This window comes from Lutzomyia longipalpis, chromosome 2, assembly GCF_024334085.1.
Source record: "Lutzomyia longipalpis isolate SR_M1_2022 chromosome 2, ASM2433408v1".
NCBI lineage: Eukaryota > Metazoa > Arthropoda > Insecta > Diptera > Psychodidae > Lutzomyia > Lutzomyia longipalpis.
The window spans coordinates 11894882-11922634 of NC_074708.1; the positions used below are offsets into that span (position 1 = coordinate 11894882).

The window sequence follows — 27753 nt, forward strand, 5'->3', positions numbered from 1 at the left end:
CCTGAATTTAACCTCAAAATCACCCAAAAGGACGCCGTTTTCCATTTTTTGCCCACATCTGCACATCACTTAACGCTACGTAAGACTTTGATTTACATAAAATTACTTCTCAATTATTCTCCCCTCCGTTTTCCCCACAAAATTGGCACGAAAGTGTTTCTTACTTTTCTTCCCAACTCAATTGTGCTCATTCAAATACCCTCTAAATACTTTTTTTCATCATATACATATAATATATAGAATAATAAATTGATGAGTAAATAGATGAAAAATTCTACACAACACCTTTAATCTTTTTTTTTTTAATTCACCAAAGAAAGAAACCCTTTCGATTTTGTCAACAAAACCCATTTTTACGTTTTTGCAACACATTTTTTTCATTTAAAAGTTGCAGCACATTCAATATAAAGTGAAATATTGTCAACATTTGATCCATTGAATGGTTTATTTTATACGAATAAAACTTTTTTTTTCTTTTATTTTTAGACCCATTTTTTTCATTCGCAGTAAATTCTTGCATTTTTTTTTTGCCACCAATTTCGGTAGAACCCTGTTGTGAAATGCACACGATCTCCATTTCGTCCATTGCGATCATTATGTGATCGCTGGAGGGAAAAATACATTTTCTTCTTCTTAATTTTCTTTGTCAAAATAATGAGAAATGAAGAAAATAAAATTTTGTGAAAATAAAATGTTTTTTTATGGAAGTTTCAATAAAATGGAATCCATGGAACTTCCATGCCACTACTTTCAGTCATATTGATGATACTTTCGCCATTGTTTCAGCACAAAACTCCCACAGCACCAGGTGGCATTCATGGAGTCCCTATTGCTACCCGGTAGTGCCGGATCACCCTCAAGTCCCGATAGATGGGGCGTTGAACGCCTCAGTGGGTGACCCTTTGGCAATTTCATCGAATCCTGCCCCGGGGCATCGAAGGATCGATTAATTCGTCGATCGTACAGCAACTGATGCTCCCTATAGGCTTGCTGCTGCGGCGGCGTACTCCTCGGGCTGCCGCTGCCACCTTTAAATGACGGCTGACGCGGCAGCGGGCAGACCTTTCGACTTAGGAGCGGCGTATTTGCCAAATTGTCATAATTTGATGCTGTTTTGTACTTGATCGGTGGTGTTTTGTGCCTCGGTGACTTATCCTCCGACACCGATCGCCATTCATACGTCACCCCCGGCATACCGCTCGGTGCCGTAGTCGTGGCAGCCGCTGCAGTGCCCAAGGAGTAGCGATATGATGAATTGAGCGACGACACCGATGTGGAGTACATGTTAAAATTATTGGGGCTCGCCTCGCGCCAAATGTACGATGAATTCAAGCTATTTGTTGAATTTGTATTATTCATCATATTCGATGGGGAGCCACAAATGAAGGGTAGCTGTGGGTTTGACGTGGAGAAATGTTTCGATGATTTCAACTTTCCACCACGGATTGGAAGACACGGTGTCCATGGTTGAAGTGCTGAACATTTTGTTGGTGTGAATGCACGCAAAAGAAAAGAAAGGAAGGGAAAGAAAGAATATTTGTCATATTAAGCAGCAAACTTATCACACACACTTTTTTTTTGTTTTCTCTCTCGTTTTGTCTTTTTCTCTGCCTATTTGCCCATATGGCGTCGTTGACATTTTTATCTAGTTTATTGTCTTGTTTATTTTGATGCAACGCAAAATAAAAAGAAAGAAATCTATGTCAAGTGCTTGAACTCACAAAAATTCTTCCCTTATCGGTTATGAATTGAAAAATTCAAATTGTTTTATAGCATAGATCAAATTTTCTATTTTTTATAGGAAGTTTGAGAGGTGAGCTATAAACTAATTTTTTTTGCAGTCCGACGCTGAGAAATTTGAATACAATAGAAAGAAGAAGTAGAAGAAGGAAAACTGTCAGAGGAACATTCGAAAAGTTTTTCTTGTTTTGTGATAAAACGATTTCATTGATAAAATTTGTGGTAGTGAGAGTGAAGAGAGGACGGCGGAGTAGAGGCTTAGTGGAGGAGAGAGAAGGTTGTCGGAGTTTGTCGTAGTGCGGACGCAGGAGAGTACAGACGTGATGGGAGATACTGAGGAAGTAGAGGAGATACACCAAGAGGAATTACCAAGCGAAGAAATACAAGAAAACGGTAAGTACCACAAAATTAAACACAAAGTACATCAAAAATAGGTAAGAAAATTGTTGACGCATAAATGCGCCAACAAACCGACGAGGACGCCATCCCCCGGAAAAATGAGAAACAAAAAAATTCCCCTGTCAAAGAGCGGCCATCTTTTGACACTTCCGTTTTGATGCTTGAGGTGAACGTCTCGCAAGTTTCTTTTCTTAAAACAAAAATTATATAATTATTGCTCAAATAAAACGTTGTTGCGGGATATCTCACCGTGTTTTTTCTTAAGTCGTGTACGAGTTCTCGTTGCTATATACCCCGTATATTTCGCGCATTCCGCGTTTTGCTGAGTTAACAGTGACCACGTTTTATTTTGGATCCTACGATCCGGATGGGGGCTGGGAGGACCCGTAAAGATTACCTACGACCTTGACTAATTGAGTATCTACCATCAGGTAATTTAGACAGAAATATTCGGAATGCCTTGTATGTGGTAGAAACAGCATAAGATACCAAACACCCTTACGGAATACAGAATGCTCTTTACAAAATTCCTAAAGAAGGTCATGTACGACTACAATATACAAAGTGACACTGCTGAAGAAAAAGGATTATCCTTAAAAACTGGTTCACTTTTTATTGCAGCGTTTTAGTGAGATTTCACTAAAGACGCTGCAAAATAAAGTGAACCAGTCCTACAAGACATGGATGAGAAAATATCAAAGAATAGACAATTGTTGATTTGTTATTCTATGTTGGACGTCCAAAAAACCAATCAAAATAAACTTAGATTACTGTCAAAATATGCTGTTTTCAAGACATGAATTTATTTAAAGAATTGAGAGAAACTGGAAATAGGACAAGCCTAAAGTTCAATATTCAAAGCAATAAAACACCCTAAGTTATAGCGAAGCAGATTAGGTCTTGATTACTCCGTCATAGTCGGAATCAGTGGTAAATCAATTGAAAAGTTAGCTTTCCGCAAGAATTTCAGAAACAGATCCTTGAAGATATAATTTTTTGCGACCAGAACAATCCAGCTGAATTGAAATTTGTATAATTGAGAAAATTTAAGAAAAAGAAGCCAGATGAGACCAAAAGAATAGTAATCTTCTGTCAAAATGTACTACAACATATAGGCAGGAGTTAAAAATACTCTTACAAAGACAAAAATCCAAAAATGTGAAAAGGAAATATTTTCTGGTTTTATAATAAAACTCAAGGGAAGGCGTTGTCTCGTAATGAAGATTCTTTTTCAATTTTTCTTAAACTATATTCTTAGTCAGATGATCAAACGGTATAGAATGAAAACGTTCAAACAATGCATTTCAAGGTAAAAAGTTTAGTTTAGTAAAGCAGAATCAATGAATAAATCAATTAGGGTTACGTCTACCATGCCCTAATTGTTGATGAAACATCTATACAATACCAGGTAGCAATATCTTGACCGATAGTTGTCTGAAGTCTGAATGGTCATGACTATCTTTTTTCAACGGTAGTAAGAAGAAAAAGACTTCTAAGTAGTATATTCTGATATAAACATAATTGAATTTTCCGAAAACTATGTTCCCAATAGAAATGAACGGCAAAATGAATTGGAAGGATTGACAACTAAGTCAAAGTAAAATCTAACTCGCAAAAATCCAAAAGCAATGGACTGGAAGATACAGATTATCCTTAACAGACTTAGAAATGGTCATACAAGATTTATTCGGATAAGTTGGTCAACAATTTCCTTTTTAAATCAATCAAGTGAGGCTACAGAGAAGTGTAGGACTACGTGCTTCCAGGACCGTTAGCTGAGGAGACAATGGGTTGGTTCAAACGCATCCTAGGATGGTCCGAGAAGGACGTAATCCACTACATCCCAATTTGCAATTCTTGAGAGTTTTCTATGAAGTGAAGCAATGTTTATCAATAGAATATCGGTAAATATTAAGCCTCATTTCCTAATTTTTTTAAAACATTTTTGCGAAATATCTCACTCATCTTTTAAGGTAGTAAAAACTATGAAATCTCTAAGTTCACATAGAGTTCAAGCACATTGTAACATATTTTGTGGTGTGAAAAATTATAAAAAAAAGTGCAAAATAATAACTAAAAACCAAAAAAGAGGAGAGAAATAAGAAGCTGTGACAAAAAACTATATGTAGGTTCATAAATCAACAAGATAGTGGTACAAAGAATATCTAAAATTACAAAATTATAACATTCTAATCTATTTCCTTATTTTAACTTAATTTGTTTTGACTAAATATTAGGTTTTTTGCATTCTTCTTTTTTTTTCTTTATATCTTTAACCTTTTTTCCTTAATTTTTATCTATTTATTTTCCCCCAATCTCATTTTTTTATGTATATGTACATGCCAATAAAGAAATTTATTAAATTTAGTATTTTTAATTGCATGTTTTGTGCGAATATGTTAGCATGTTTATTCTCTTTTATTCATTGCCTTTTAGTTCTTTGTAAATTGTGCCTAATAACCAATTTCTTAATTTTCTTTTATTAATGTTATAACCAATTTGTCTTTTTTTTTTTCATTTCATTCTTGTTAAAACTTACAAAGTAATATTAAGTATAATAAAAAAAATATATAAAACTTACAAACTAAAACCAAAATGATTTTTCTTTCCTAAGAAGAATAACTTAGAAGTAAAACAAGTGGGTTGAGTAAAGATTAATTAACCAAAAAGAAAAAAAGAAAGTAAAAATAAAACATAAAACATGTAAATAAAAGCTTAAACAGGAATTAATCAACATAAATTAACGGCAATCCATGTGTCACGTGAATAGAAGCCGCCAAAAAAGGTGAATGTACGCAAAATTGCTTCAATTTCTTCGCGTCAATGTGTTTGGAATATTAGTTTTGAGGGATAAATTAAAATTGCAAAAATAAACCAACTTTTCCATTAAATTGTGTCAGTAAAGTGAGGCTTATGAGGAAATGAAAAAATAAATAAATAATCAGTGGTGTCTGTCTCCAAATTTAACTCTTTTCAGATGTAAATTAAATGACAAAAATCAACACTTCTTCATTGATCAGAAATTAAATGAACAAAATAAAGTGAAAAAGGGGGTGGTGGTGGAGCAAATAAAGCTGCGTTCAAATTGATTACAAAACAAATGGGGTTGAAAGACTCTGAATTGGGACTCACCTGAATGCATTGTGTTGCGAGAGGTGCTCTGATATGCGGCACAGTAGCTCTCAATCACCCTAAGCACGAGAGCGTCCTCCTCGTACGTCGGTGGATCCTTCCGGGGGGCAACAATTCCACCCTGAACTGACATTCGCGACGGAGGGGCTGGACGTAAATTTGTAATGCTCCAATTAGCTGCAAAAGGGAGGAAATTGCAAATCAATGCTGTAACGTCAAGGATTAATTGAAAGGGACGTTTTACTATTTAATTAAAAGTTAATTTGGGGGAGTTTGTTGATTTATTCTTCCAATTGAACTTTGCTTTCCAAATAAATAGATAAAAATTGAATGGCTTCAAAGGACATTTTTTTCTTTAAATTTTACGAAAAAAAAACTTCTTTTAATTAATAAAAAAAAATAAAATTTTTACATTAAGAATGTCATTAAAAAATTAAATTTAATGCAAAGAAAAATAGAAATTTTAGGCAACTAAATAAAAATTCAGCAACTTAACAAAAATAAAAAGAAAAAGAACTAAAAGAAAAATACGAAAATTATTATAATTCAGCAAATCAATAAACAATTCAGCAACTGATTTACACTTGGAGGACTTAAAACCCTAACCTCAAAGTTTGACCTTAATTTTCACTCAAAAAGAAAACGTTTTTCCAAATTTTATTTTGAGGAATCTGTCAATCTGTAAATTCTGTGATGCTTTAAAAAAATCAATTTGGCAGCGAGTACCTGTTTTGTCCACCAGGTGTTAAAGTAACAATCAGCTGAATTCGCTGAATATTGAAAAATTTGCTGATTTTGAATGTTGACTGATAATTATTCAGAATTTTATACTTTTCTTTTAAATTGATTTAGAAAATACAGATTTAAATTTTTACTGAATATTCAGTTGCTAAAGTTGCTGAATCTAAATTAATCTGATGAATTTTTTAAAGTATTGTTTTGTGCAGAATTTTTCTCTATTTGTCAAAGAAATTAATTTATTTGTTAATTTCTTTTTAGTCAGTTGCTCTGAGTATTTTACTAAATTAAATCGATTGCTGAATATCTTAAACGCCTTACTTATTAATCAGTTGTGGATTCTTTAACTAAGCTCCTGATTCTTTCATTCTAACACTGAATTTATGAATTGCTGAATTGTAAATTTTCTTTGCTGAATAGTTCAATTGAAAGTTTATTCTGTTATAGAATTTTCTATTAATTTGCTGAATTCTTCGTTAAGTTGTTATTTACTCAATTTTTAAATAAGTTTGTGATTTTTTTTTTATTCAAGCGCTGAATTTAAAAATCAATTGTTATTGATTTAGTTGCTGAATAGTTTATTCTTCTGCTGAATTGTTCAAACAGTTGCTGAATATTTTATTCAATCTCCAAATTTTTATTCAGCCACTGAAGTTTATTCTGTTGCTGAATTGCTTATTAATGAATTATTTTCCTATTTTTTTTTTAAATCAGCTGCTGAATCTTTAAATCAAGCATTTCATTTATTATTCAGATGTTTTGTTTTTCTATTCAGCTTCTGAATTTTTAATTTAAATGGTGAATTTTCCAGTAATTTGTTGAATTATTTTACTACATTTTTAAATCAGGCGCTGAATTTATTTTTGTTCAAGCGCTGAATTCATTATTTAGTTGCTGAATTTATTTATTTTTCTGATTCTGAACATTTAATTCAAACTGAATCTTTTTATTCAAGCGCTGAATTCATTATTCAGTTGCTGAATTCATTATGCAGTTGCTGAATTTATTTATTTTTTCTGACTTTGAATATTTGATTCAAACTGAATCGTTTAAATAGTTGCTGAATTTAAACCATTCAAATTGCTGAAAATGATAATTTCCCTCAAAGTCAACAAATTGACTTAACAAACACCCCTTAAGATTAACTTCCATTCTTTCTTACCTTTTGGGTTGACGCTCTTTTCGTTTTGCACCACCAGTGACTGATTGGTGATGTCCTTTGGCTGAATGGGATGATGACTGGGCGGAAGTGGTGGTGCTGGATGTGGATGCTGCGGCTGTGCCTGTTGCTGCTTCTGCAGCTGATTGAACGTTAGATGATGATTGAAGGAGTGACTGCGTTTGTGTTGAGACATGTGAATGGGCGTTGTGACGCGACTTTGATGACTTCCTCCAAGAGACGGCGGCGGAGACATCTAAATGACCAAACAATACAAACAAGACGTCAGTCTGTGCGCGCCCTTTTGGCCTTCCTGACGAGCTTTTGTGGCTCATTTTCTTCTTGTTAATTCAGAGCTTAAAACAACACAACGCGACGACACACAACTCAAGGAAAAAAATAAGAGAGAAATAGAACAAGAAAACTCCTTTTAGTTAGTCAGCATACCACAAGAAAAAAATGTTTAATGTGATGCTGATGTGTCTCTGTTTGTGATTTTTTTCTTACAAAAGATTCAACATTTTTTTTTCTTCTTATTTGATTAATCTTTTGTAATCTCTTGTCGAAATGACTGGCTTCTGATGATCATGGTGGGATTAGTAGAGGAAGATGTTGATCAACATGGTTGTTTTTTATACAAATGTCATGACTTTAAGAGGGGCTCAGGCATATTACGATGAGAGAAATTATTACACAAAAAGAAAAAAATGCAAAGCATTACGAGAAAAAAGTTCCGGATCGCGAAAAATTACAAGCAAGATCGTGAAAGGAAAAAATAAATAAAAAATACAAAAAAACAGTTAAAATGAATTATGAAATTGAGTAAAAAACAGAGAAAATGTAATAAAAATTTTAGCCATTCAGTTATTGACGCTCTTGTGTGTAAATTGTGGTGATCTTCACTCGATCTTTTATGAATTAAAAAAAATTGAAAAGGAAATTAAAAAAAAGAGAGAAAGTCAACAAATTGCAAAGAGAAAATAAAAAGGAAAACACCACGAATTCTTGCCTGAAGCCCCTCCGTGTGAGCCACCACCAAAACCAACATGATCACCATGATCACCGTGAGTTTCTTTGGGACGATCGCACGCGATCCCACGCAGAACGTTGCTCGGTAATTTTTCCTTCTTCCACCAATGCGCATACAGGCCCGCCCGGAAGATTTTCTTCTCTTCCCCATCCTCTGGCACTTGCACAACAACAACACTACTCGTACTATCGGTAAACTCCAACGGAACGGGTAGATTGTCATACGATCGCGATCGTTGAATTGGTGATCGTCGTAGTTGAGTCTCAAAAGTCTCCCGACTTGTTGATAGTTCGAGAAAATTCATCACTTCGTCATCCTTGAGTAAACCACTATCCCCATACTGCCCGCTATCCGTAAAATCCTCCTCCACCTTCGAAGCAGCAACACTCACGTGTGGATATCGCCCGAGATTGTGACTCGATCGTGAATGTCGCAACTCCCGGCGATCGCAAACATCGTGCGATCCTTTGGTTTTTGGTGGCTCCGGCGATCGTGCTATCGTATAGCTACCCGCCATGCCGGAATCACTCGATCGTGGGCTATGCGTTGAATTTTTCTTGCATCCACACTCATGCGGGTGTACTGCGGGGGTATCACTGTTGGTTAGTCTCACAAAATGCGAACTCACACACCGACGCACCGAACGACGCTCCCGACGCTCCTTGTTCACGCTCATGCGTAAATCCGAATTAATTGAGTGCTTCGCGAAGGGTGATACCTCCCTACTGAGTAATACTGCTGCCCCATCGCACGAACCACCCCGAAACATACTTGGTGGCTTAACTATCACCTCCCCACTATCACCATCACCATGGAGATTATACATAATCTCCGCTGCCACTTGATCGGGCAGCTGCACAAGTGATACTTGTGGTAATTCAATTGACGTGGAATGTTTTGCCTTCATCCGCGTCTCCTCCATCCCACCACCCGTTTGGCGATCGCGCCACGAGGGTATGTAGATTTCCGTGGGGGAGGAGTTATTGAAGCGATTGCCAACAAAAAGTGTTGGCATACTGTGCCTCTCCTCAATGGGATTTCTGGGCTTGAGATTGCTACACAGCGGCATGGAATCGTCCAATTTTAGCAAATTCTCACACGCCATCCGCCCATTCGGGAGTGCGTGCTCGAAACTGGAGACTTCCGATGCCTCCGACTGTTGCTTAATAGCCCCCAAATTGAGACGTGCCGTCGACAGATGCACCACACTCTCCCCCGACGATGATAGCTGCTGTGCCATCCGCAGTGGCTTTGAGCACACCACCAATGAATCTCTCAGTGCCATATCAATCGCTTCCAATTCCGTAAATTGCCTAAATTGCAAAACCCCAAAAAGTTTTGATTTTCTTTTTTTACTTTGAAAAAGTAAGTGAACATCACTTTGCAGGGTGATACTTGGGAGGTGAGTGTAGGAGTGAATTGCAAAAATTCTATGAATTCTCGCGAGAATTTATCGTGTTCAGAAGTAATCTAATATAAAAATGTAAGCAAAAAGATCACTATTTGAGTGATTTTGGAAAGATTTGCTTAAAAATGCAAACAATGACGTCACAATTGTGTTCTTTGTCACTTTAAATCCAATGTCCTCTCTTAATTCGTCATTATTACACAGCCATGATGAAAAGAACCTCAAACGATGCCTGTTAATGCTACAGAAGTAACTTAAAAGCAGAAACAGAGTAGGAAGAGAGAAAAATCACAATTGTGACGTCATTGTTAACATTTTTAATCAATTCTTTTGACATCTCTTCCTAGGTTATCTCTATAAAAAAAAAATGAGAAACTCTTAAGACAATTCTTATTCGTTCAAGAACGTTCTAAAAGAAAACGCATATCTCGATTATTTATTCGAATATGGGTGTTTTCTCATACAGAAACGCATAAATTCCTTTGCATTGAACTTCCCATAAAATTTCTTTAAAACATTTCAAATATATTTTTATTTGTGTAAAACAAATTTTAGATAGAATCTGCAAGAAATTCTATTAATTTCTTTTAAATTATTAAAAACATTTTGCATTATTGAAAAATAATTTTTAATGGCAAATATTTTAGTCTAGACACATTATGGCATACACCCGTTAGATACGTTGAAATGCAATAAAAATAAGCAGAATCGTTCAAGAATTTCATGAGAAACAAAATAATTGTTTTGTTTCTGTTAAAATTCACTTATATCTCACTAATTAATAATCAAATTGGAAAAACTTAGGTCTTTTATAGCACAAAATGTGTCTTGGCTATAAAGGTCAGACTGTAACCATAAATAGCCGCAACTGCAGAGCTTTTAAAATTCACCTTAACAATTTTATTTCGAAGACGAAGAGCTAATCAGAGGTTTTATAGCAAACAAATTATATCAAATTATAGCAAAAATATTTTTTATGGTAAAAAATAGGCATATTAAATCTCAAATTATAATTTCTTTATAAAACACCAAAAATCTAAATTATAACTGTTGAAGTTTTTTTTTTTAAAGTATTGTCCTATAAAAATTCTATAAATTAGGCCCTTCATCGTTTTTTTTCCATTTTAGCTGTAATTTCTTCGAATTTATAAGGTATTTATAATACTTACGTCTTATTTCTCTCATTAATCAATAATCGAATTGGAAAAACTTGTATCTTTTATAGCACAAAATGTGCGTTGGCTATAAAGGTCAGCCTCGAATAATTATAAAATACAGAACTTTTAAAATTCACCCCAAGTTTTAATCAAAGATGAGGGGTTAATCAGAGGTTTTATAGCAAAAAAAAATTATATCAGATTATAGCAAAAATATTTTTATGGTAAAAAAATATGCCTATTAAATCTCAAATTATTTTTCATTGTAGAACACCAAAAACCTAAAATGTAACTGTTGAAGGTTTTTTTTTTGAAGTTTTGTCCTATGAAAATCCTGTAAATTAGGCCCTTTATCATTTTTTTCCATTTAGCTGTAATTTCTTCGAGTTTATAAGGCCTTTACTTCTTATTTCGCAGAGTGATTGGTCATAAAATCATGTTAATCTTTCTCTGATTTTTAGGGATTAATTTGAAAGAATTTTTAAGGATTTATTAATTTAAAATCATCCCTTGAATGAACCGTAACAAAAAGAAAATTTTCAAGCTTCAATAAGCCTTAAAAATTAAATTATTTTATGGGATGTTTCTCCCATAAAAAAATCACTTTGCAATTCTCCTTAAACACCCAATCATCCCAAATTTATCCTTCATTTTGTGTTCACTCACTTTAGCAAACAACTATGAACATTTCCATCGATGTTTCGCTTTATTTCCACCACACTGCACTTCCTTTCTTCGGGACGACGTCGCTTCTCCACTTCGTCGAAGATGTCTTTTGTGCAATCCGCTTCAATGCCGTGATCAATGAACGTCTCATAGTGCGTCCTTTCGCGACTTGTGTCCGTCAGACGTTTCCCCGTAAAGTACCGAATGAGCCCAAAGGGATTACTGGCCGTTGACCCAGTACTACAGCTCTCACTCGACGACGAGAGACACTCAAAGGCATCCTGACGTGAGAGATTATTCTTATCCTCACTACTCCCCGTGGACTTTTTTCGCAGCATCCTAATTGTCGTTCTGTGTCGCCTCCGCATGACAATGGTGGATGTGTCGTAGTCTCGTCGAAATTCCGGATAGAGCAGTGCTTTTACGAGGTACCTCGTCAATTTGCCCTTCTTCACGTGCTGCGCAAAGTGCTCATTGAGACGGGCATAGGGCGCTGTTGGCGGATAGGATTTGGGTGGGAATGTTGGTTGGTAATCGACACGTGCCAAATTGTAAGAAATTACCGAGTTTCTTGTGCAATACCCACGTATGTCGAGTGGTGTGACATTCTGTATACATATTGTAACATTTAGAACTTTAGATATTGGCCATTAGTTCTCGCGCACCACACAACCATCCATCAATTTCTCAATTTTCTCCCCCGCACAGATTTTTTTTTCAAAACTTCTTCAACTCATCATTTATAAATTTTCTTGGATTCGTTTTTTTTTGTCTCCTCAACATTTCATCCAATAAAACTATTTTTATAAAATATTCAAAGAAGATTTATAAGAGAAAGAAAAAATAACTTACATGAGGCGGAGGATGAGGAGCATTTACAGATGAATTGCTTCCAATTGTTCTCTTGAGATCCACACCCGGTCGCCGGAGGGAATTGGAGAATGGCGATAGAAGATCAACCCATTTGTTTGCCTCCGATGGCCCCTGACACACAGCCACAATTCGCTCAATTAGGGGTGCACTCAATTCAAAGGCATTCTTTATCGTTCCCGAATCTTCGAGGCGTTTCACCACGATATTCGTCAGAGGCAATTTACCCTGTTTTTTTTTATTTTAAAAAAATTTAAAATTATTCCTTTGATTCTGTTGAAAGTAATTCATAAAAAAAATCTAAAGAAGGAAAATTTATGGCACCCTGGACATGAACCTAGAACAAATTTATAGTTTATCTTGAAATAAATAATCTTTTGTAATCGAATTGTACGAAAATTTTATAAAAAAATGATTGTCTTTTCTGACTCTGTTTTTATCACACACACCTTTTACTTATTTTTCTCATTTTTAGATAAAAAATTATGGCACCCTGGACATGAACCAAAAACAAATTAATAATTAATCTTGAAATAAATAATGTTTTGTAATCGAATTGTATGAAAACTTTATAAAAAAAAATCATTATCTTTTCTGACCCTGTTTTTTTTTTAACACGCAGAGCTTTTTCCTATTTTTATTATCTTTAGATAAAATATAAGGTATATGAATATAAATGCAGAGTTTGACAAATCATTTTTTTCAAAAAGAATTTATCGAATTTTTTTTGGAAATAATTTTCACCATTTTTCTAATTATTCAGAGCCTTTTGTAAAATATTGGATCCTAAGAAAAAATATTATGGCATCCTAGATATAAACCTAAAGAAACTGAAATTTTGTATTACGACGTCATATATAATTACAGAAACGGCCAGTTATTTCAATTTTGAATATAATTTCGTTTGAATTCACAGTGAGTATTTATAGTAAAAATAAATACTTTGTACATTTTTTTTAACTCCTGTATTATGTTTTTAGGAAATGTGTCTTTGCTAATAATTTTTAAAAAGTCTACAACTTTTTTTTTATCTTTTGATAAATCTAAAAAATTATTCTTTGTCTTATTATTTCTAGTTATTTGGGCTGTACGTCATTATTACATCACCACAGTTCTATAAAAACTTTCATTTTATCTTGTGCTATAAAAAGTTTTGATATTTTATCATTGTAACACTGACAAGATATAAAAAAGTTTACTTATATGATTGACCATTTAAACTTATATTCAACACATTTAGAATTATTTGAAAACAAATTTAATTTTAAGAAAAATATTGTTAGGTTATCAAAAACTTTCATTCTTTATAGCAAAATGTGTCTTGGATAAGATATCTAAGCTATAATAGCTATAAACTTCTAATCTTTCGTTATTTACCACTACAGGCATTCCTATCAACCGAGGGCGCTGCTTGTCAATTTTATAGCGAATTCTCAATCGCTTTTTATCTCCAAAATGCCATAAAAATAACATAACTCCTGATTTTTACACCAATTCCACCCCTAAAGGTAATTTTAAATTTTTCTCAGACTTCTTCAGCATTGAGAAAATCAATATTCAGCCAAAAATTCCCCACCTTGTCCTATATAAGTAAGAATATACTTGTCGCTGATGGCGTTAATGTATGTCAACATGTTTAAAGGCAATCAGCATTAAAACATCACACCCCATTGTGAATTTGGTTCACGTCGTCACATCACCAATACTTTCCCCTTCGATTGCTTCTCCTTCCTTCGTTCAAGAGGCACAGAAGAGGGTGCAAAAGGAAGGGATTTTTTTAGGGAAACCTCTGCGCCCCTTTGTACACTGTTATTTCCAAGGAACTCTTTTTCATAACAGTGTAAATTCTTTTTATTAAATTTCATTAATTTTATGAAAATTTCTCCTTCTGTTTCAAATCTTAATTGAATTTCAAACTTTAAAACAATTCTGTGGTTGGCAGTCATTGAGATCAAGTTCAAATTAATTGAGAGTAAATCCAATTGACTTTTCTACGGAAGAAAATGTTTTAGCTGTGTTTCTTTCAGACACAGCTTTTGTGTACCGAGCAAAATCGAAAGTCGTCAGATCGGGCTCAAACTTGGGATGAGCACGAATTAGGGTCCCCACATTCCAAAAAACGTATGCGCCAAAAAAAAAATTTTTCCGGCCGGCCGTCCGTCCGTCCGTCCGTCCGGCCGGATCATAAACTTAAATTGCAAGAGAACCGTAATAGATAGAGACTTGCGGTAAACGGAAAAGTTTAAATATCGACCTGAAGAAATCCGATTATGAGGTCAAATCCACCCCCCCACCCCCCCGTCCGCCATTTTGAATAACCTCAAAATTTTGTTTTCGCTATATCTCAGCCGCTATTATAGCTAGAGGGCTGAAATTTTGATATGTTGTAGGGGCCATCAAGAGCTTTCCAACGATACCTCATTTTCGAAAATCGGTCAAGCCGTTTAGTCAATATGGCCACAACAATTTTTTATCAAAAATCGGCCATAACTCGAAAACGGCTTGACCGATTTTGATCAACCCGGGCTCAAATGAAAGATCTCAACAAACCCTACAACTCTCTAGAACATCCGAAGTTTCAAAAGTGACCGCTAGGGGGCCAAAAATCAAAAACAAAATTTTCGATGAGTTTTCGATGAATATCTCGAAAACGACGACATAATTTTTTTTCATTTTTTGATATGTTGTAGCTGACCATATTATCTAGCTTCATGCCAAAAATGAAGAAAATCTATGGATCCGTTCTCGAGATATAGCCTTCCAAAGTTGGCATGTCATATCTCGGGTTCTACAAGTCCGATCTTGATCAACTCAAGCGCAAATGAAAGGTTTCGAGAAACCCTACAAATGTCTAGAACATTGGAATTTCGAGAAATGACCGCAAGAGGCGCTAAAGTCAAAAACAAAGTTTTCGAAAATTTCGAACTCGAATTTTTCGAAAATGGCGACATAATTTTTTTTCATTTTTCGATATGTTATAGCTGATTTCAAGACCTTTCAAACAAAGAAAAATTTACGAAAATCTATGGATCCGTTCTCGAGATATGGCCTTCCAAACATTTCTTAGGGTATGACTTTTCAACTTTTCCCGACTTTGCGCGTATTTAAATTAATTCGCGTTCTAGTTTGCTCTCACAAAATTGGTACACTGAAAGAAACACAGCTCCCGTAAGCTTGGTCAGCTTACCAGTACATTTTTTTCTTAATACTGTTTAGTCTTCCACAAGATGTGATTATTTTTTCTTCTAAACTCCCATAGAAAAAAAAGAAGAAAATTCAATTGAAATAAACAAGAGGCGTGTTAGAAGAGAAAAAAAGCTCCTTCGCGCCCATAAAAAAACGTGGTGCGATGTGTTCGTCTCGCGTACTCATTAATCAACACTGGGAGTCATAATTCATGATTCACTCCACACAAGACTGCCGCGTTCTGCGTAAACATCATTCACATTTTGATGTTCCGCCGTAGCAGGGAGAAAAGGGGGAACAAAAAGGACACAATGTCAGGGAATTTAATGACTCTTACCTCGTAAATAAATGCACTCATCCTCTGGCTCACACTGAGAATGAGCAGCGTCTGTGGGAAGAGGACAAAATAGCGATCACGATGATCAGGCCCAACAGCAACACTTCCCATGTGAATTATATCCCCCATTGTGCTCAATTCCTGTCCCTGCCACCCTCGTACTGGACCAGTCAGCACTTGCAGTTCCAACTCCTTCTGCCTTCGTGTTGCAGCACAAGTAGACTGCGCGTGGAGAGAAAAAAAAAACTTTCTTCATCAGGCCATGAATTCTCTATGATTGAAAAACTCCCGTGATAAACTCCTGAAGGCTTAAGAGCTTTAGAAGAAATGTGAAAACCGGGAAAATCTTACGGGAGTTTATCACAGATGCATTATTTTTATTAGATCACGCTTACGTGAAGGTTTCCTCACTTTTTCCCCACAAAAAGCCTTCGGGAGTTTATCACGAGAGTTTTTCACTCTTAGAGAATACAGCCCCAGGTCCCAAAAAAAAAGAAAAATCTCTCTATTTCAAAACTCACGGCAATATCTTTGTAAACGGCCACACTGCGTTGAGTATCCCCTCGATCGGGATGCCCACTCTCCATGTGCCGCTCCAACTCCTGCAGCATTGCCGAATACTTCTCTAGGCGACGAAAGGGTTTCGAAAGGCCCGTCGTTAGGACCAAGAGCCCCGGGGAGGCAGCTCCCTGGCGCTCCATAAAAGTCTCCAGATCATCTCTGGCAAAAATTAAGCAAAATATTAGCTTTGGGGCTGATTTTTTTAAAAGCTTCCTGTGGAATCTTTTTAATGTTTCGCATGTTTCGTCATTTGCGAATTTATTACATTGTACGGAACATTTTTTGTCGTGTTTCTCGTGTTTTGATTAGATTTATGAGTTCTTAATATTTTAAGAAAGATCTTAGAATTTTTTACGTTATGTGAAACTTTTATTAGTGTTTCTTGTGTTTTGTTTCAATATTTTATGTTTTTGTATTTTTACAGAATAAAGTGCCTTATTCAGCGACAAAGAAACCCTTGAAATTCACCTGAAATCTTGAAATTTCAGTAAAAAAAAATCAAATATTTCAAGGGTTTCTTGGTCGCTGAATTAGGTCCAAAATTCAGATTTTTTATACGTTTTTGGAGAATTTTTGTTTCTTGTTTCACATGTTTAACCCTTTCGTGTTTTTTGGGTCATACGTAGACCCAAACGTGAAACATTTTATTTTTCCAAATTTTATGATTTCAATTGTAATTTCCTAGTTAGTAATTAACGTGCGTAATCTACGCAGAAGAAGTTAAAGAAGACATTTTTCCTGAAAAATATTCTCTGAGAGCATTCATAGAATAAATAACGTGATAAAAGAGCGCATGTTTCAATGTTTTTATTTTTCACGTTGAACGTTGGTTAACCCTTTCGCGTCCAATGTGAAACATGTGTTATTTTATCACGATATTTATTCTATGAATGATCTCAGAAGACATTTTTCAGGCTCAACGTCTTCTTCGACTTTTTTGTGTGAAATTCATACATTTCTAACTGTGAAAAACAATTGAGTTAATAAAAAACTGGGAAAATAAAATGTTTCACGTTTGAGTTAGCGTATGACCCAAAAAACGCGAAAGGGTTAATGATGTGAAATTTATTAATTTTTCGCAGAACTTATTCTCTTAAATAAATCAATTTCATTTGAAATCTTGTGATTACGGAACAAAAGATTTTTTTTTTGTAAATTATGTATACTTTTCCGTGTTTCATGTTTCGAATTTCTTTAAATCTTGTGCTTTGCGGAACTAGTTAAGATTTTTTTTGTAATGTATTTTTTTCCAGAACTTCAGTTTCGAATTTATTAAAGAATCTTTTTTTTTGTATTTCGCATGTTTTATGTTGAGATTTTTTAAACCTTTTCTTTGACGAAACTAAAGTTTAGGATGTTTCACGCTTTGATATATTTTTCATGTTTCTCGTTGTTCGTGAAACTTGATTTAAACTAATTAGAATTTTATTTTGATTATAATTAAAATTAGTTTAGAAATTTTCAAAGTTTTAATAAAATTTTCTTCATGTTTCTCATGTTCCAAGGAACTTTTTACGATTTATGACATTCAGTGGATTTTTTTTTAATTCCTTGAATTTTTTAATAGTTTCTCGTAATTCTATTATTTATTTATGAATTTCTCCATTTAGCTAAATATATATTTTTTAATAGTTCTTCAATTATCTCGGTGTCTTGTGTTTCGCAAGATTGTTTACGAAACATCATATTCTACGAAACATTTTTGCTAGTTTCTTGTCTTTTGTCAATATTTTCATTCAGCAAAATATTTCTTTTCAAGTTCCAATCATTTTGTGGAACTATTTTGAAATTTTTGGTTTCGCATGTTTCTTGAAAAAAGTTCCGTTATTTTTTTCATTCTGCGAATTTTTCCCTTGAAAAGAATAATACTCACTTATATTTATCCAAAATAACTATGGCACGTGGATGAGCCGCACAATAGGCCTGATGGCTATTCTTAATCACTGATGCCTTCGATAGAAATAATTTCCCAACACGATCGTTGCAGTCTTCAATGTTTAACAAAAGATCCTCGTGAATTTCTACAATTTCTACAAAATTACACATAAGTTGAGCGTATTCGTCGGATGATAATCTACCACAGGGAGAAAGAATCAAACAGAAAGAAAATTGAATGTGAAAAATTGCTCATAGTCACGAAATCCACCCCCCATCCACCCTTCTTATGGGCAAGGAGGACGCAGAGGGGGGGGGGGTGAGGAAAGGGCATCAAACTCACATTTGACTGTTACTAAGTGGCTCCAGGAAATTCTCAAGGAGTCCCCGAATCTCCGCCACGTGAGCCCTTTCACTCTCGAGCAGATCATTGAGTACGAGGGAACGACTCGCTTGAATCTCCTCCGGTGGTCTAATGGTCTCAGCTGGGGGCAATGGGGTCTTGTACTCCTTGACGTAATTGCTCGGAAACCACCCTGTCTTGTCGCCCAGGGTACCCTCCCACCAGCCACCCTCCTCGCGCTGAGTCACCGTTATAATGTCCCCCTTCTTGAAGCACAATTCATCATTGTTGGACCCCTTGAAGGAGTACTCCGCTTGCACCGTGTACGGAGTCTCCATCCTTGTCTCCCAGACGTGTCTTCCAGTCACAGACACCTCCACCACAGCCACTTCTCCACTGATGGACGATCACCACACGACTGATGGCCAAGGCGGGGGTGGAGAGGAGAGAAATTGAAAAATAATAAAACCTTCATGTTTACCTTTCTGCACTCATTTCTTCAATTTTTTTTTCCTTTCTGGAATCCACTCTGGATGAATTTAGATAGATAGGTGGGAAAATGTTTATTTATGCTTCTTCAGCCACAAAAAGCTGAAAACTACGAAAAAAAAAGAAAAAAGAAAAGAGAAGCATCGCACCAGAAGCTTCAATATATATAGCAGAGGATGATGGTTAATCGGAAAGTCTGGCATTGATTTTTCCACACAATGCCATACAATATAAGCATTTGCCGCCGGATAAAAAGACCTTCACTCTGTCTCTCTTCCTCTTCGTCTCTTCACGAAATTGTGGTGAAATGTGTTATTGAACTTTTGCTTCATATAATGTACTAATAATAAAAGAGGATGCATCAGAATTTCCCGGAAAATGTAATAAAATTTTATTTAAAAACGAGGTAAATTGTCGCTTCGCTCCAATTTACCTCGCCCCGCTTCGCGGGGATTTGTTGCGCTTCGCGCAAATTTCAGAGAGAAAATAAATTATGATGGTTTAAAGGCAGATTTGGGCCACTTATCGATCCCAAAAGAAAAAATTTGCAAAGAGAAGAAATCATTTTCATACAACATTTCCGGCGCCAAATTCAAAAATTCGCAAAAACTGCATGAGAGTTATATGGGGGCTACCCGAAGGGGGGCTTTGGGGGGAAAATGAATACGGCCACTCGAAAGCGCCTGATATAAGGAGCCTCTGTACCAAATTTCATCGCGATCGGTCAAACGGTGTAGATTTGTATAGCTGTACAGACACGAAGATTACCAACAAACAGACCTTTCTTTATTATATAGATAATTAACTCAATTTCACACTAAAAAAATCTTTTGATTCTTTTTTGAATTTCTTGAAAAAAATTATTAATCAGAAAATTAAAGAAAAAAATAATTATTAAAAATCTATTTTAAAATTTGATTTTTTTCTTATTTGAATAAAAATTGAACGGTTCTAGTTCGAACTAATATTATAGTTGATATTCAAACCATGTTCTTTCAGGGGTTTAGTTCAGAAATAAATTGCAAAAAAAACAACTTGTCCGATTTGGATAAATATTTTTAATTTAAAATCCATCTTTTAAAAGAAATTATAGCTCCAGAAAAAATAGGATAAATAAATCAATCAAAAAACTTAATGAATAAAATTAGTTTAATTCTTTAGAATAAACTTTCACCGATTAATCACAATCAGATTTAAGAAAAAAAAACTGTCCGAAAGTAAATTAACGTTTTATATATTTCGCTACTTGTAATAGCAATTATCGAATCTGCTGTAGAGTTCCCTATTTTGATACGATATTTCCTGTCTAAAACAGCGATTGCATAGTTTGTCATTTTTCTCTAACATTTGAGGTTTATCTTCCCACTATAAAGAATTTTAGTTAATTTGCTGGTAAATTCAACGTAAATTTAATAATTTAATATTTTTAAAAAAAAATTTTTGAACATCAAACCAGTAAATTTCCTAAGAATATAGTTCAATTAAATAATTTTCATAATCTTTTTTTTACGAAGTTGTTATACTTAATTATTTTTAGTAAAAAAAAAAACCTTATTTTCTTAGTTTTTTAATCATTAGGGGAGACCGGGGTTAAAAAAGTCACTTAAGGGTTTAGAAAAAGCTCAAAATATCATATTTCCCAAACAGATAAAGTGAAATGTATGTGGGAATATTAGAATTTGAAATCAAAATCAGAGTAGAGTGTGTGAGAACATCAGAGAGAGATTAGACGACAAGTGCAAAGATAAGCCGTGAAAATTTGTGACGAAAGAAAAATCACCTCATGTACCATCAACCTCTTTACCCATTTAATAAACTATTCTACATGTATAGCTCATTTCTTTAGGAAATTTACTGCCCTACAACTCTTTCTCAGATCATTTTGTTCTATCTAGCTAGGAAATATGATATTTTAGGTTTTTCCAAACCCTTAAGTGACTCTATTAGCCCCGCCCTCTCTTACGTAGAAATTTAGTAAAATTTAACAAAATTTTAGTCTTTTTGAACATAAATTTCCTGTAAACTGAAGAAAATATTTTATTTTCATCCTTAAAAGTACGAAACTTCTCCAGTTTTTTTTTTCTATGCAGAGTGCTTCAATTCTTCTAAGTTGTGTATTATCATTTGCAATTAAGCCGCAATTGAGTGAAAACGTAAAGTTTTTCGAGTTTTTCGCTCTCGCGTATTTTTTTTTTTTTGGGAAAAGCATAATTATGCTGATTACCAATGAATATGAAAATCAATTATGAAATGGAAGCCAATATAAGCTTCAAATGAAATTAGAATTGATTTATTGCAATAAAAAGTAAAAATTAAACAGATATTTTAATAAGAAATTTCGTTAAAAATAACCAACATTTAGTAAAAATTTACGGTGAACTCATTGAGAAAATTGAAATTTCGTTTAAAAAAAACTAAAAAATTTCGGTTTTCTCGTAGACTTCTCTTAAATTCATTTAACTAAAATTTTATGGTGAAAATTTTTAGTGTGTTCAAACGTTTGACACTTAATTTCGAATATTTGCCGCTTTTTAATAGAAAATCTCTGCTTTTAGGATATTTTGACGTAATTTTTAGTTTAGAAATAATTTTATTTTGACTTTTAGAGTGTTCAGACAAATAAATACTTTCTCTGATTACTCCTACTACTGTTTTCTGTCATAGACCTGAAGAAGATACATTTTGCCCCCAAACGTCATTTTTAAAATTGAACAATACGTTGGCACTTAACTAATTCTTTCGTTAAAACTGTTTAAATTCAAATTTTAAAAATCGTTGGAATATTAGAAAGGAATTTTTATTACAGATCACCCTGTAGGACAACAACTACAACCAAAAAAAAAACACCAAAGTACGAGACGAAATATTTTGCAATACCTCATTCAAGCGTCATCGATGGATGAAGTATTATGTAAGACTGGACATGTGGGATGATTGAGCATTTTATGAGCGACCTTTCAATGCCAATTCGTTGAACATTTCACCCACATTCCCCCTCTCTGTTGCACAATATAACTTTCCCATTGACAATACACTTTAGCAGCAAAGGAGAGCATAAAACACATAGAGTACAAACCAAAAACCCATTGATGATTTCATCAATTTTCGCCCAGAAGTGCTTTTTAAACGGCTCAATCGTCAAATATTCTCATGCCAAACGAGCTGTTGAGGATTGCCCACAAAGTTTCAAAGTATGGGGGGAGGGGAAGGTAATTAAGGGATGGTCACGTTATTTTTGAAACTCGGGGACTTTTAAGAGCGATTTTCAAGCCAATTTTTAAACCAAAATTTTGAAATCTGCTTGCACTCTTGTTAAATGGCCAAATACTGATAAGAATTCAGTATTTTTGATTTAGAAAATAAATTTTTGTGCTCAAAAAATTTATTTGAAATTCTCACATTTTGGCCATTTTGTTCCTGTAGAGTTTCCAAAATAACGTGACCATCCCTTAATTGCAACAATGGCTGAGAAATGGCTCAAGACAGATTCTTGGCATGAAAGGGTGAAGTTCATCTTAATTTATTCACCATCGAAGGGAATTTTCAGCTCGTTTGCAAGGATAAGGCATAAAAATTTAATGAGACAAGCGCATTGAACCAATGAATTTTCAATAAAGCGTGAAAATTCTTTACTTTCATTCTGGGAAAGTTTTTCCAATTTAATGTGAAAACTTTTGTCATTCAATTCATTTTGTAAATTGAATCGAATATGCAGCTACATTATTGCTAAATTGATACCAATTCATTTTTGTTGAAAGTTTCCACATTGAAGCTTTTTTTTGCCTGGAAAATGTATCAGATTGAAAATGATTCTTGTTCTGAATCACTTTAAAGTCTGTGACGTGACAAGAGAGACTCACACACCGGCTGAAAAATGTCCAGAATGATTAATTATAGCGAGAAATGTGTCTTTCACAGTATCTGAGGCACGTTGAGAGTTTCAGCAGCATTAAGAGGAGTTTTGCACGTAATAGCATGACACGTTAAAGAACAAAGTTACAAGCAGTTAAACTTTAAGTTATTTTCTCGTTGAAATTCAAAAGTTTCATGAAGTTTTAATTAAAAGTTTAATGTCTCTTTGAAGACTTAAAATTTCATTGATTTCTTGTTAAATTTTCCTCCAGAGGGCCAAGCTGTTACAGCAGTGCCATCTTGTGGAGAAAAAAATGCCACGAAATTAATTAAACTTAAGGGATCAGTTTTATGAAGTCTGAAAACAAAACTTATTGGTTTTTAATTAATTAGTAAATTCTACTTTAATTCAAAAGAACTCCCTCTAGCAGGAAAATATTTCAGCAACGCTTTCAAGTAGGAAAATCCAAAAAAGATAGTTTAATAAAGTATTGAAGGAAAGCTAAAAATTCTGTTTTCTGTTAAAAATAAATTCCCTTCTAGACGGACGGCCAAATTTAAATTTATTAGGACTACAAAATTTCACGAAGTTTTCAAACAAAATTTCAGTCTAATCGTTGAGTAAGCTAAAAATTCGATATCTTTAAAAAATTCATTTCAGAGAGTAAATCTTTTCACAATAGAGTTTCAAATTTTCATGAAATTTTGAAGCAAAACTAAATAACATTTAATGAGTTGAAAATTCGATTTTTTCAGCCCTCTAGCCATTTAGTGAGGAAATTAAATAAAATTTTAATGTCTTATGAAGTTCTGAATAAAGATTCATTAATTTAGTAAGTAAAAAATTCTATTTTCCATTATAAATAAATTCCAATCTAGAGGGCCAATCTCTTCACAGTAGAGCCATCTAGTGGGAAAATTAATTAAGAACAAAATGACGCAAAACTCTGTCCCCTTGGCACACGCGTAAATAATTAAAAACAATTACAAGCAATAATTGTTGCTGAAAAATATATCTTTTGAATACTCATCATTGCTCCCAAAAGTATACAATTTAAAACAATCAATAATGTGTACCTTTTGCTGCCAAAATTGCGCCTCAAAATGCAATTTGTGTTGGAATAATTGAGTGGGTTTTCATTTAAAATGCACAACAGCATGAGAGTGGGGGCAAAATATTAAAACAACATAACATTTTGTGTTCAAAAACAGTTTTGTAAGCAATTTATTGCAATTTTCTTGCGCCCAGAAAGGGAAAATTCTGGATGTGATGTTTCCCATTTTACACAAGAAGAAAACTCCAGACTTCCGCCATATTATATACAAACTATTGTACATAATAATCTTCCTCTGATCAGATCGTTTTGTCGTGCTTACAATGTGCACAGAATGCAAAAATCACAACACAATCCAACACCTTCCTTCTCTCATCTAAGCTGTGCTTTCCTTGGCATGGTTCCAATTATAAATTTGGCATATTTTTCGTGTCGTACAGCCACTTATTACATACAAAAATTTCCCTCTTTTCACTCCCATTCTTTCCCCCGTGATTAACGCAGAAGGTGAACCTCATAAACTTTCTCTAAATTTTCCAGCAAAAAGTCTCTTTTTGAATTCTTAAATAAAAGGGCCTTTTTTGGCGGTACAACACCACTTGTGTTTGCGTGAGAATAAAATAAATTTGTGTGTTGGCTCTATTTGTGTAATTGAATTTGCCACCCACGTGCTGGGAAAGATGAGTATTTGAGTGTGAAATTGCAAACAGAACGAATTACAAATTCACTCGAGGCTATTCAACTTTATTGGCCAATCTTTCAGCACCCACAGTTTATGGTGCAATATCAACAGGGGTGATTGGGAAGGAAAATTTCACTGAAATATTACTGAAAGAATGACTTATCTGGGTCTGAATAGTTTTCAAAATTTCCATACATTTTTACCATTTTTATCAAAAGAATAAATGAAAGAATTTTTTGAATAGTATGACCCAAATAGAAGTTGGTTAGAAGCCAAAATAGAATTTAGTACTCAATTACTATAAAAGACTTTTTTATGTTTTAGAACAGGTGTACTAAAATTCAAATATTTTGTATAGAATGTTGTTGATTCTATAAAAATATTTTCATACAATTTACAAGATTGAAGTATTTTTGGCCTTATTATTCTTTCTTAAAGTATAAATAAAAAAGAATTGAGGTCTAAAAATTAGTACTTTTAACCTCAAAACCATGGCACATTGACGTTCTATATATAAAAATTTGAATAGATCAAACAAATATAAGAGATAAAAGAAAATTGATAAGATCTCGATGTCCTGAATCAGAAGCTACTGAACTATTCAGAAAAGAATCAGGAGAAAGAAATTATGACTGAAAGACCTACTTCAGAAAACTTAACTTTATGAATTCTAAAAATTTCTAGCTCTCAAAAGAAAAATTGTCTAGCTAAAAAAAAAAGCAGGTAAAAAGCGCAGAAAAAACTCTTGCTTAACCAATTTTTGCCGATATCTAGAAGCTTAGAACAAAAACTTCAGGAATATTAGTTCTTAGCAAAAGAAATATATGGAAAACAATCAGGAATTTTTTGGTCGTGTAACTTCTTAAATACTATTTCAAAGTTAGGACTCTTTAAGGTTGTCTAATCCGCGTTATGGCTTGAAAAGGCTGGGGCCGTAAAGCTTAAAAAAAATGTTGTTTAATCACTCATAAAAATTAATCTGACTCGAACAAAACAATTTCCTAAATTTTCTTTGTTTTTTGTTGAAGAATTATTTCAACCAATTGTTATCAAAATCCTCAAAATCAAGGTTTATGTTAAGTATAAATTTTTTTTAAATGAAATAAAAACGAAATTATGCAGCTAATCCAAAAAAATCTCCCAGGTATCGTAACGACAAAAGTCAGAAATTGGTTTAAAAAATCAATTCAAGTTATTTTATTTAATCTTACAACTTTTTAAGCTTTATGCAATCAAGAAATTAATCTTAATTCCAGAATACCGGCTAACGATTATACGAAATCAGACAAATAGGCTTAAAGAAGTACTAAAATCTATTAAATTCCCAACGGCCAACCCATAGTTTGTTTTTGAAATTGCCGAATTTTAGCTAGTTAATTTGTACTTTTGAGTCAAAACCAATGCAGGGCCCGTATTATGTAACTCTCCTAGTGCTGGGTGGCTGTACATTTCTTATGGGCCACCCAGCCTCGAAGAGTTACATAATACGGCCCCAGGACATTCCCAAGGACTCTCAGGATTAGGAAAGACGTAAAACCAAAAATTAAAAAATCGGATTTTTGGCCAAAACTGTCTAATTTGTTCTTAAACAAAAAAACTCCTAAAAATTATTTTCGCGTCATTCCATCCACTACTGGATTCTTTACGGTCCTTACGATGTTAAAAGAAGTCTAATTCAGGAAACAAACCTTGAGATTGCTAAATAAAAAAAAAGTATCATATTCACCTAATTATCGTAAAATTCTAACTCCAAAATCCGTCAAAATTTCAACAAAAAATCAAATATTCATGAAAATTTCCAAAATTTCATTTTTCATGATTCTGATGAAATTTTCAAAGCCTTAGAATGAGGATACGTCGTGCTGATGGGGATTTCTTGCAAATATCCGAGCAGAATGGAACAATTTGCGCCAACATTCAGTGGAAGAGATGAATGCCGGATTGAGTTACGTTCTCTGGGTCGTCTAACAATTGATGTTGCCACTCGTATGCGGCATTATGCTACAACAGAGAGCATCGTGAAGCGGACTGGACCAAATTGGCTAAATTTAGAGACGTCTCGTGTGGTGTTCTGAAGAATTCTCATCCCTCGTGTGACGTTTCTTTGATTTTCTTGAATCTCTCAAAGCAAGAAGGGGGTTTTCCAGGTATTTCCCTTATTACTGGAGAGCGGCTAAGTGAAGGGAGTTTTGGGCTATTTTTAGCCCCCAACATGGGAATTTCCGGTAAGGGCGTTTTCACTGTGCGTGAAGAGACCAAAGGGGAATAATCCTGTGTGCACAAAGATATCAAATTAGTCTTCTTTTCTCCCTGTAAAAGGGAATAAAGGAGACGAAGACAAGGAGACAAGGAAGACACAAAGGGTCATGGAAGTTGATGGACGGACAAGGAGCTCCCCGGCATGGGAATCCTGCACGCACGCAGAGCTCCTTTCCCCCCTCAAAATATGCAATAAAGTGTCGTGTGGTCCGTTCGCACACAGCACAGCTAATTATTATTAGAATTTTGATAAAAATAAACAAACCATCACAGCCGAAATATTCAATGTGAAAAGTGGAAGGAATAAAATGCTGAAAATAAAATTTCTGCGTAAAGTTGTGAAAAACTTACTCCTTTCGCACGATTCACTTTTCCGGACACTGCGGCACCCTTTTGTACACATCACAGCAAACACATTTCACCATTTCCATGCATTTTAACACAATTTTCTGGGGAAAAACTCGGAGAGAAAAGCGTTCTCGTCAAAATTATCCACGAATTTTCACGCACACTTGCACACAGCACACGTACACAACCTTATTTTCATATACGAATATGGGGATGTTTCATCGTCCCAATAGAAATTCCCAGCACCTTCGCGTACGAGGATTCTTCATTTTATCGCGAGATTTTTATGACGATTGCACGATGAGGTGTCTTTGTTAACCCTGATATGACTATTTTGGTCTTTTGAATAAAAATAACACAATTACTCCAATTTAAGCTAAAAATGGACAAAATGAAAAAAAACTCATTCAAATAATTAAATCTCACCTTGCAGACTATATCCAGACTGTCCAGATCATTTTCTCAGT

At 34.3% G+C, this 27753-nt stretch overlaps 1 protein-coding gene across 1 annotated transcript; it reads right to left on the minus strand.

Moving 5' to 3' along the window:
• Positions 1-5271: 5271 nt before the first annotated feature.
• Positions 5272-27477, minus strand: LOC129790665 (rho guanine nucleotide exchange factor 6). The gene is made up of 10 exons (XM_055828290.1): positions 27290-27477; positions 18602-19019; positions 18257-18457; positions 16344-16542; positions 15823-16044; positions 12282-12527; positions 11430-12037; positions 8178-9511; positions 7172-7424; positions 5272-5448 (listed from the first exon to the last, which is right to left on the minus strand). Exons 2-10 carry the CDS (start codon positions 18937-18939, stop codon positions 5445-5447), a joined length of 3405 nt encoding a protein of 1134 aa, XP_055684265.1. The 5' UTR covers positions 18940-19019; positions 27290-27477; the 3' UTR covers positions 5272-5444.
• Between the last annotated feature and the right edge of the window lie 276 nt (positions 27478-27753).

What these genes read in the sequence shown, in the direction of transcription:
- LOC129790665 (XM_055828290.1), bottom strand. Translation starts at nt 18,939, where the DNA reads ATGGAGACTCCGTACACGGTGCAAGCGGAGTACTCCTTCAAGGGGTCC. An exon ending in GTTATTTTGGATAAATATAA is followed by an intron (nt 16,543 to 18,256) that starts GTGAGTATTATT and finishes AATTTTTGCCAG; the next exon opens with AGATGATCTGGAGACTTTTA. An exon ending in CTCCTCATCCTCCGCCTCAT is followed by an intron (nt 12,038 to 12,281) that starts GTAAGTTATTTT and finishes ATATGTATACAG; the next exon opens with AATGTCACACCACTCGACAT.